Consider the following 11,340-nt stretch of genomic DNA (forward strand, 5'->3'; position numbering starts at 1 on the left):
CGTGGGTCTGAAGACGTGTTGGAGTGGGGGAAAAAAAAAATGTATCAGCACCATTTGAAAAATACAAAAACACGCAACACCAATTGAACTTGACATATCTAATATTTATTTATTTTTTTTGATATGCTGCACTATACACAGAACTTTAACAGTTAAAATCTAAATGGAACCAGTTCACAATCGTCATAACAAGCATCGGACAAATTAAAAAGCGTCTGTCTGTATAGGAGTCATTTCCAACACATGGAAATAAATGAAAAAACACACAACTGCAAATAAATAGCTTCTGTTACAACGAATTACTCTAAACTCAAGAAGTCAGTGAAGCGACGCCCCAGTTTATATAACATTAGCCACAAGTATTGCACTCAGTAGAAGACAACCATATAATGACTTGTGTGCAAATCCCTCTGAACGATGTCCAGGAAAAAAATAAAAAATGAAGCACCGCAGTCAATCACAGTCAGTCTCAGTGTTTATGTACACAGCTACTGATCCGACAATCACCTCACCTACAGCTGCGTCTGCGGAATTTGAAATGACCTACTGTGCTGCGTTTATTTTAGCGTTCACCTACATGGCACCGTTATGCAAAAGAAACGTTAATATGTTTTTGAACGTGCTTGGACTTCATCCAATTCTGCAAGGGTGAGGGTTGTGTTCAGTTATAGGGAAAATATGAAATGAGATTAAAATGTAGTTTTCGCCATCCAAGTAGATTTTTAGTAACTTCAGCGCTATCCATAAAGGACCATTCATTATTTTGTTTGACTGTGTGAAGGAAGCAGGGAAGGAAGAAGTAAAGAAGTAAAGAAAGAATGAAAGAAAGAGTCGTCATGGCAACATTATATCTCACTTCTGATGTCATATAAGTTACTTTTGTTCTAGTCTCCATTACGCTCTATAAAACCTTCCAAATCCAAAGATTATCAATAACAGAAGGTTCCCCAAATAACACAGCCACGTGTCTAAAAAGATACTCAGAAGGAGACTGTTTCCTGTAGATGCACACAGTATTTCAAATCCCTTCAACCCCAGTCAACAGAATATTCATGGTATAAGTTCATTACTTACACCACAGTGTACACTCATTTACAACTGCAGCTAAACTAAAAAGCTACTGTATCTTTCCCATAAACTGGAGAGGAGATTATGAAAGGGAACACTTTTGTCAGTGTCTCGTGATCCTGGATGAAACTTCCATCGTCATTTCAGATCCACCCGTTACTGTCTACCAGGACAAAACTAACAGTGAATATCTGTGGGGGCTCTGCAAATATCTTTGCAGAAATGTAAACACAAACAAATATGAAAAATAAACCGTTTACATTCAGTACTTCTAAACTACTTCCTATTTAACTCTATGGCAAACACTGAATGGCAGAAAGCATATGGCAACACAAAGCTGTGTCTGGTGCTACATGTACGCCATGTACGGTTAATGTCCCGAACTCAGACAAATCAGTCATATTGCAGCTCAAAGAGAAATATGCACACATGAAAGCATTTTGACATCCTTCTGCCAAAAAAAGAAATCATCCAAGCAATATGGAATCGCATCATACACATTCTTCTTAAGGCGGTTTAACCAAAACTGCACTACTTTCGCTGGTATCTAAGAGATTTCTCAGCCTTTTATCCATCCCATTCCTTCCTTCGAGTGTATGAACTATGTTGTAACCTTCACTGGTGATGACTGCCTTTGTGAGCATCTTGAACATCCACTCACGTCGGGGCTAACGAGGACAAACACGCACACACAAAGTACACACTAACTCATGAGCTCGGTTCAGCCATTATTAGAATGTTTTTTCTACATCCGATATTAAAGTAGGCGTACCTAAATACGACGAGCTTTATGTTTTCAAAAGCACGCAATGTCTCCTCAAACAAGGATGTGGTTAGGGGTGATAAATTATCTGCACAGGCAGGTCATCAGGACACAGTGTTAACAGGCAACATGCATTTTTTAGCTTCTTTTAACTGAATGTAAAACAACAAAGCAGCGCAATCTCAGCGTAACAAAAAAGTCTGGATTACTACCTTAGTGTTGAGTGTGTACGCATTAGTGTTTTATCAGCAGCTCAATGGTTTAGCACTATTTTCCCGGGCAAAATCAGACACACTCTTTTCATGTTTGATACGTATATACACAGGAAGACAAAGCAGAAATAAGAACGGAGAGAGGAAAAACAATGGCCACTACGAAACTTGCAATCTTGTTTTCTCCCTTTTGTACGACCACGATCGTACAGGTGGAAGTCGTCCGCTCCTTGGATGGTGCACTGACACAGTTACGACACCTTGTCACCGTCACAAGCATGTGGTTGAGTTCCTCTTGGTCGTGTCTCGCCTTCCACGATGTCGCACAATCCTCCATGGCCCTCATAAACGAGAAACTCCACAAGCAGTTAACAAAAGAGAAGCAAAAGGTAACATGTTATCCTTAGAGGTAATGTTTCTGCCATCAGTCGAGTCCCTGCTGAACCAACAATGCAGAAGTAAGATGCACAGATCCTACCATAGGAGGAACATGCACACATACTCAATTCTTTTATTTTTATTTTTTTTTTAAATAAACCCTTGTTTTTCCCTTAGTGTCTTTGCCAGCCGATAGTTTTGCTTCCTTGCTGCCGCTCTGGTCAGTAGTTGGCCTCTCGGTGCAGGTGGCAGGCAGGAGGTTTGAGGGGTGGGAGTGAGTGGGGGGTGCTACTGGATTTGACAGGACGTGGAGGGAGCCGCCTGGCAGCACATGCAGGTGGGGTTGACCGCTTTTGGGGGGATCAGATCCAGGTCCTCATCATCAGGAATCTCATCGAGACGGTAGCCGTCTTTCAGGAGCTGGATGTTCAGGTCCTGGTTGATCTGCTGCAGAAGCCAAAGGAGGAAGATATCAGCAGGACTCCTGGGACTAGGAACGATTTGTTAATATGCTGATTCCAAACATATTAGTTTTCAGATGTTAAAAAAAAAAAAAACATAGTGGTTCAACTTAAATAGAACTGTACAAACAGCAGCAACACATAGGGGGTGTAATGTAATTGATAGCAATGAGTTGAGGCAAAAACGAAACATAATCTGTTGCAACAGGAAGAAATGAAGGACAACAAATCTAGTCACATGGAAATTATGGAGAAGTCGTTACAGGTGACTGGGACTGTGAATGTTTGGAGGATCCGGGATACATTTTTTCAATGGGTGCACATACACCTGGTGTGACAGAGGAACTGGGTGATCACGTGGTGATGTTTGTGGTTCCACCAAATGAAGCTGTGAAGCAATATAATATGTGTATAGATACCTGGTCCCTCAGACATCTCACCTCGGCTGAGGAGTATCCTGATGAGGAGTATCTGGACATGTCGAAGTCATCATCACTGAAAGACAGGAGACATCAGCAGTTAGGTGCTAGTAATGCGTGACATTAAAGAGGGGTTGCCAAACTGTTTGGTATCCAGCGCGAGATGAAAAACAAAATGGTCAAAATCAAAGCAGTACAGGTTGAGGTATCCTGTGGTGATGCATGAGTACGAGCAGGTTTTTAACATCTGCAATGTCTTGTATCAAAGCCAATCTGCACCACCAAACCCCAAGTCATACTATGACTTAATAAACCACCTAAATGCAACAGAATTGCAGAATTCTACGATTCCATGTTATATAGGAGTCTACTTCCTTATCTCTCTGCTACAATTAATTATTTTAATGTATATTAAAGAAGAGAATAAAAGTACCTTAAAATTTGATGAAGCGAACTGAGCTTATTGAGACAGACATATTATGTAGAACTTCAGCAGCTGAGAGCGGTGTGGCCAGTGTAGGTCGATTACAAATCTAAAATCTACCCTCACTCGCATGTTAATTAGGTACACAAGTGAAAACCAATGCATTCTAATAAAACTGTCAGTAAGAAAGGTGCTAATTCAACTGTATGATCATTGCGGCAGATATCGTTTGTGTTGCTGTTAAACTGGATTGAATCCAACAGAGAAGAGTTTCTGTTATTTAGGGTTAGCCCACTGTCTAAAATACTATTGAGATTTAGTGCAGCACTGTTACATTAGAATGCATTCTTTTTCGCTAGTGTACCTAATGAACTGACAAGTGACCGTATCTATGGGCATGTCTCATTTAAAATATTAAGTCATTATGCTACGGACTACAGGCAGCACTCTCTCTGTTGCTCTTCCTTGACGGCACGTTGTACTTGTCACATTAAGTGTGTTTGGTGGATGGTGGGATGGAATAATGACATAACGTCTGGCCAGTTGTACTCAGTGTTTCTATAAGTTATTTGTAACATGGTCGGGAACTGCTTACAGAAGAATAGCCTTACCAGCAGCCTAACATTTCTTCCTAGTGTGAGTCAAGGGTATGAAATGATACATCCTAAATTTCCTATAATGTAACTCATAAATGTGGAGCGAAATGCCCTCCCATTTTAAACTCTGAAAGTGGACTTCATGTTTTAAATATATGGACTTTAACAAGGTTATTTCATCTCCAGATATCCCTGAAGAGATAACCTGGGTTATTTCCATTAGACTAAAAAAAAGAAACTATGCAAGTCTGTTTAAGTTATGTACACCAATCAGCCACACCATTAAAACCACTGTAAAGTAAATAACAATGACCACCGAGACACATAACCACCTAGACCAGACCAGGCACCTCCACCCCATAGCAAAGACTCTCCTTGATGTCAGCAGCCATCCCCAGCAGGATGCAGCCTGACACAGACACTTATGGGCTTTCTTTCTCTCTCTTCCTTCCCTGCACTGTAAACATGTAGAACAAGGAGACATTGTGCAAAGGGTGTGTGCACAAATCTAAAAAGTGGACAATAAACAAACGTGTATCCTATGTTGCAGTGAGTCAGAAAGCGTGTTTACATGATGCAGTACATGATGTAAGCTTTGTTGGCTACCAGAGTGTTCAATTCACATGGGTGGGTTTGCCTCATGTAGCAATGCACGAGGGACACAAAGGGTGGCACTCATCTGTGTCAAATACGGACCTGCTGGTCCGGGGTGGAAATAAGCGCTCTCTCTGAGCAGCTTTTGCCTGTCTAAATCCTCACCCCGCTATCCACTAATCCTGAGCCCTGGGAGAGGCCCTTTTTAGGATCCCTTCTGTTAAGAACTATCTCAAGTTGCTTTGTGGATTATTGTACCATAATGACAGACAAAGACCTTCAAAACTGCAAGTTAGCCAATTTCTCCTTTAAGGTCATCTCCAAATGTTCCTAAAAGACGTGTGTGATATTTCTAGTGTTACAGAAGTCGACGTGGTGTCATGCACAGCGCCTACCTGTCAGTGTCCAGTGCTACCAGAGGCTTCTCGTCCGGGCTCTGGTCTAAGGATGAGTAACCTTTGTTTGGCACCACCAACCTATAAAGGAGCACATCAGAGCATCAGAGTATGCTTCTGTTGTAGAGGTGAACATTTGAAAAGGAACACAACAAATGTCCTTCACATTCATAACAAAGACACAGGAACGCATAACTGCCTGCAAATATATGACATACAGAAAACAAACTGCGGCTAATGTGACGCCTTCAGACTGCAGGCAGTGCTAGACTGTCTTTCTGCCTTTGAGGTTTTGGGTTCAGACTGGTGGGTTGCCTTCCTTATATTTCCACTAATCCACCGGGGAATGGGATTTAACAGATGAGCCAGTTGTGAATACCGTGGGCTGTACTGGGTTTATGCTCTGCGCCTGCGAATCTTTTAACAGCATTCATACACACAAAACATCATATTTTGTTTCTCTAAGAAGCCTTGTGTGCTCCGTTTGTGTTCGGCTGTAACATTAGGCAGTCTGATGGCGTCCCTAGCAGGCTGGCAGCAAATAAAGGCTTCAGAAGCAGGACCCACTGTCCTTGTGTTTTGCATTTCAGTTGGCTGTGGTACTTTGCACTGAATGGAGGGGGGGGGGGGGAAACATATCGCTTGTGATGCTAATGAATGCAAAGTGCAACATTTGTGGGTGAGTTGGTGAAAATAACAGAGAAACAAACAGGCAGTGAAAACCGCTACCTTGTCCTGGCATTCTTCTTGGGTTGCTGATTGACAGGACTTCCCACGGTGCCGTTCTTCACTGATCCCTTCCTTGCAAGGTCCCTCTGTTTCTCTGGGCAACCACAGGATGTGAGGTCATCAGTAAATGCATCAATTAGGCAAGACACATTTACTATTACTGGCAGTTTTATGAGATTGTATTTCTCTAAAAAATAAGACAGAGACGTTTGAAACAATATCAGGTTTTGAGTCGTCTCACAGTCTGCAACATTGGAGTAAATGTAAAATGGAAATGTGGTCATATTAACATGCTGAATGTGCTGCCACTTCTGGAGCCTGGTGACGTTGATACTGATGAAACTATCGGTCTTCATTTGGAAATCAGCATATTGATAGATGTGTCTTAGATCACAGTTGTAGAATTGATTCCAATCTCTGAGATTATATACGGCATAAAAATAAATAGGTTATAATGGATGGAATAACTTGACAAAACTGAGCAGGTCTGGGATATTTACTTGGCGATAGAGGTGCCTCAGGAATGCTCCAACAACTCTGACAGTAATGCTGTGGGTACACTATTTTCTTGACATAAAGCAGTTAATATCACGATGTACTGGGTGTTCTTTTAGACGAAGTCTTACCTTAGGTGATGCAATAAAGCAAACCTGCATGAAAAGTTTTACTGCTGCGCAAAAATGCTTCCCATTCTTTGCTACTGCTTACCGTTAAACCTCTGAGATCAAATGTGGTGTCATGTATTGATTTGCAGTGCGGCGGCTATGATACCTATTTGGACCTGCAGTGGTGAAGGCTTGTAGTTCATGGCCACACTCTCTCCTTTCGTGTCAGGCTCTGCCTCTGAGGTGGAGGATGCTGCTGGGTCCTAGAGAAAGAAACACATGGCGCAGTGCTTGTTTAGTAGAGTCTCAGATGTCTCACGAATACAAGGCTCTTGTTTTCTTCATTTTTTACCAAGCCTGAACTGTTTCCTAGTGATTCCAGTCACCATGTGCTATGTCACATAACACAGTCTTGAGGACACAATATTCAGAAATCAAGCTGAAACAAGGGAACTAGATTTGTAGAGATTCTTGAAGACGTTACCCCTCTCATCCAAGAAGCGTTCTAAAACAGTGGTGGGGAGCTGGGGTTGAAATAGAAACATCTGTGGGAGTAGTTCATCTGGATCTTGCATGAATAGGGTCTACTGAGAATGATCATCTCATGTATTACTAAATAACATAGCCCTGAAAATTAGCTCGCTTTAGAACCTGCCAACACCCTGGCAAGATCCTTGCAGCCTACTATTGCCGCCAGGGTTGCAGCATCAATAGACTTGAGTGTTCAGCCTGTGTCAGTGGCTCTGTCGCTTTCATGTATGAGCAAGCGGTGATGGCATGGGGAGGCGGCCGTGGAAGAACAGAGAGGGTTGCTGTTGGAGCCACGGTTTTCCCCAGACTGAGAGAGGGGAGCTGGGCCACGCTTGGCCTGCTCTGCTAACAGGGCTCCACATTATGTTGATCCTACAGGCCTGCCCTTGTTGCACTCCGATGTACTCCACAGGCCACATTAACCAAGGCTCACAGCCATTTGGCTTTCAGTAATTTCAAACTCTCACCAGAGAAATGGCTGCACACAATTAAATAACTGCAGTCGAGACACTTAATTTAAAGTTCAAAATTCATATAGGACCAAGACTGCTAATGAGATACAGTATGCTAATTGTAGAAATACGTTTAATAATTTAAAATAATTTCTATAACTGACTAATATCAGGTGTAGGCATGTTTGTGTGTCATAACAACACTTTCAAAATGAATACAAACTTCCGTGCCTTTGAAGACTGCATGAATGGATTACATAATAAATGGGTCTAGGCACAGATATGCCTCAGTGTATTTCATCAAGACCTTGTCATGTATTACTGAGAAATACTGCACCAATTCAGGCCAATTCATTGAAATCAAAGGATCTTATTCAATCTCACAAGAGCAAATAAAAAATTCATGAGTATTTAGCAGGGGCAGCGGAAAACTTTTCCACAACTCAGTTTCATCTCACACAACGAAAAACAATCTGCCAACAGCATAATACGACGAAACAGAAAAGCAAAGCACAGCGTGTGATGTCTGGTCAAGTTTTAAATAACATTATATTTTGCTTAATTCTTTTATATGCATCTCCAGCTGCTGCCTTTCAAATTCATCTGATACTGTGAACGAAAAGTAACCTCCTCAAATCTCCCCACTTCCCAACAGGAACTTCATGTTCACCTAGTGATGCAGCATTGTTCACTTAGATGGAAAAATTAATGAGAGCTGCAACTGTGAATACAACGCACACGTGAGCAGAGTTGGCGAAATCACAGCCCACAGATGAGGTATTCCCACTACAACAAGCGCAAACATTTTCTGTTCTGTGACAGGCCGTTCCCTTAGATCATTAGGCTTACCCACTGGATTCCCGTTCCTTGTTTCTTTACTCTTCCCCTACACTACAGAAAGATACTGTGACGGGGTCACACTGTCAAGTAAATTCCTTTGAAATTTTTCAGCAGAGCTGCCAGTGAATAATGAAAGGGATTCGGTATTAAGCTGTCTGCGACACAATTTCGTTCCACTTCTGGAAAATAAGACAACACACAGTGAGTAGCAAGTAGCCCAAAATAACCAACTAAAATCTCCTCCTGATATACAACAACTATAAAATACAGTGTATGAGTTAACCGAAAGAAATCCAAGTTAATGTCTACCTAAAAACTTAAATGAAAATTGAGCCGATTTGGGTAGAACACGAAGAATAAGTGTTCCTAAGCCCTTGCCTCATGCAAATTCATACTTAACGATTTAAAACGTACATAAAGAGCCTGTCGCTTCTTGAAAGACCCCATGCTATCAGCTGACAGCCTTTTGACTAATGATTAAAGGATGACCTATGACACTTGGGGCGACGCATTGATTGTTGTGTATGACAGTAAAACATGGCCCATCACCCTGACCTTCAACATGCATTCACATACACCTACACACTCTCATGTATACATACATACATACATACATAAACACATACACACACACACACACACACACATTAGAGAAATGACTACTCCATGTATCAGTTTCATCAGTCTGTCCTCCTCCGGCGACTCCTTGTGCCTCTGATGATGAAGAGGTTGCTGACACGGCATAAACTCTAAGCTATAGGTAGGATTATACTCATGGCCGCTCACTGGCCAATAGCAGTATAGACTGACACATCAGGTGACCATTAAAGATATGATAAGATATCCTTATGTATGACAGTGGTAACTAGGCTACATATATTGCAATCTCAGTGTGTTGCAATATGGCATCAACAGATCTATGGTAACCACTCTCAGATGTTCTCGTGCCGAATAATATGATGCACTGTAAAAAGGAAGTTATTGGAAATTCAGGTTTCAATGAAAGAAAAAAAAGGACAATGATTCAAATCCTTCAAAAATCTATATAAAGCTGTTTTTGTTTGTGTGAAATTGATTCTCAACAAAGACCCAGGTGCCAAGTGCATTCATGCGGTTTGGGAATCACAATGACGTTATTAGCATTCAAATACACAGCCACGTGTGCCACAGCAACTGGGATCCCGACGTGGTCAGATGCCGTGGAAATGTTAAGTGAGGCACTGTTTCAGAGGATTGGACCATGAAATAGACCTATAGATGTTGTTTGACTGGCAGAGACTATTACAGTTAAGAGATGAAAAAGAAGAAACGATATGTTTTTAGGAGTTTTAAGGTACGCCGTGACCACTGACACCCACTATCCAAGCGTGTGAGACAATTTCACACAAAAACATAATAAAAAATCCCACTGGATGAAACACAAGAGCAGACTGATTAAATCTTCATGGGGACAAGGCATAAAAAAAGGAGAGTTTCTGTGCAATGAAAGTATGCTCTTCTGTGATATCTGTCAGAGTTTTGCCTCCGGGGGAGTATGGCCGCGGAAGCATGGACGTGGTATGAACAGTAGAACCTGGAGCTCAGCTTTTGCCTAAACCCCTGAGGCAAACACTTAAAAAGGGGCAGCTGATGTAGACTGCTTTGTTTGAAGTGTAAAGAATAAGGCCGGCATATCAGGATTATATATGGTTCTAACGTGTTGCTGAAAATGAAGCTCAATTCAAAATTAAATGTAGAGATTAAAAAAAAAAAAAAGGATTAATCTTTGAAATCTAACAAAGAAACACATTCTCGCTTTTGATATGAGCAGTGCAAAATGTTAATGAGCATGATTTGCTATGGTTTGAGTATATCAAATTAGATTTTACTGACTTGTCATGTGGTAAACCATGACAGGATTGTCTTGGTATATGGGCCTGCTCAGGCTAGCTGTGATCATGGTTCAGTCTGCAGTATGGGTTTGGACACTGAGCTCCAATTCACGCGATCATTTGTTCACAGCTCATCCAAATAACACGTCACCAAATGACGAAATGTTAAAAAAAAAAAAAAAAAAAAAAAAGTGAGCTATGTCATCTATTGATGTAAACAAGCGCATACTCATTTTAAAGAATCCTGATTTTAGTGAAGTGCGTAGTTTGTTCACTGTGACACAATAAAGTGAACGTTTATTTGTTTATCAGTTAGTCTAGGTTTTATCTGTGTAACTGTTCTACAGAGATGAAAATAGTCGCTATCCCTTGCATTTAGAGATGATTTAGACACATCCCAAAGGTCCAGTCTGTCCCAAAGATGCAAATTGCTATCGGCTAGCTCACGACAAGATTATGTGGGGCAGCTGTCACGATAAACCGCATAGACGAGACAAAAAAAAATGTTGCCGTTAGCTTTCAATAGAGAATGATTTGCATAAGATGTGTTTTTGTCTTGAGACTCTTACCAAGGGCTGAGTCTCCCCGTTGACTGGAGGCACTTGGAACCTGTCGATTTCTTCCATCATTTTGGCAAAGCGTTAGAGAAACGATGCAGCGGTTTGGGATAAACGTTAAGATTAGTCTAGGTATGCCGGTTTATGATGCTCAGTAGTCGGGATCCTTCGTTAATCAGCATGATAGCAGTTCGTTTTCCTCCATCCTGACAGAGGTGACTCGACAGCAAAGCAGCAGTAACGCCCCACTTCCGGGTTCATAGAATATTCATGAGAAATCCGTCCAATCAGAGAGGAGATCACATGGAAATGCGTAGTAAAACGTATTCATGTATTTTAATTAAAAAGGTAGATTAAAGACAAACAGTTCTGCAGTTGTTTACATTTCTTTTGAATAATTTTCCTGCCTAGCCTTTGGTTGTGCTACTTCCATAGCAGCTTATAA

The 11,340-nt window shown here is 41.3% G+C and overlaps 1 protein-coding gene across 3 annotated transcripts; it reads right to left on the minus strand.

Annotated features, from left to right (window-relative positions):
• Positions 1 to 48: 48 nt before the first annotated feature.
• Positions 49 to 11,199, minus strand: fam219aa (family with sequence similarity 219 member Aa). Of its 3 annotated transcripts, none has more exons than XM_084542515.1 (6): positions 10,908 to 11,199; positions 6,811 to 6,907; positions 6,040 to 6,133; positions 5,311 to 5,391; positions 3,323 to 3,377; positions 49 to 2,868 (listed from the first exon to the last, which is right to left on the minus strand). In XM_084542515.1, the coding sequence occupies exons 1-6, from the start codon at positions 10,965 to 10,967 to the stop codon at positions 2,710 to 2,712; spliced, it is 546 nt and encodes a 181-aa protein (XP_084398641.1). In that variant the 5' UTR covers positions 10,968 to 11,199; the 3' UTR covers positions 49 to 2,709. The 3 variants fall into 3 exon arrangements, with proteins under 3 accessions (XP_084398641.1, XP_084398640.1, XP_084398639.1); XM_084542514.1 differs by having other exon boundaries at positions 49 to 2,865; positions 3,302 to 3,377; XM_084542513.1 differs by having other exon boundaries at positions 3,302 to 3,377.
• Positions 11,200 to 11,340: the final 141 nt, after the last annotated feature.

Source organism: Chelon labrosus (genome assembly GCF_963514085.1).
Source record: "Chelon labrosus genome assembly, chromosome: 4".
Taxonomy (NCBI): domain Eukaryota; kingdom Metazoa; phylum Chordata; class Actinopteri; order Mugiliformes; family Mugilidae; genus Chelon; species Chelon labrosus.

Excerpts from the sequence above, each read along its gene's own strand:
- fam219aa (XM_084542513.1), bottom strand. The coding sequence starts at position 10,967 with ATGATGGAAGAAATCGACAGGTTCCAAGTGCCTCCAGTCAACGGGGAG. Across the intron at positions 6,134-6,810 it reads ACCACTGCAGGTCCAAATAG|AGAAACAGAGGGACCTTGCA; the intron begins GTATCATAGCCG and ends GTGGTTGCCCAG. Across the intron at positions 3,378-5,310 it reads GTAGCACTGGACACTGACAG|TGATGATGACTTCGACATGT; the intron begins GTAGGCGCTGTG and ends CCTGTCTTTCAG.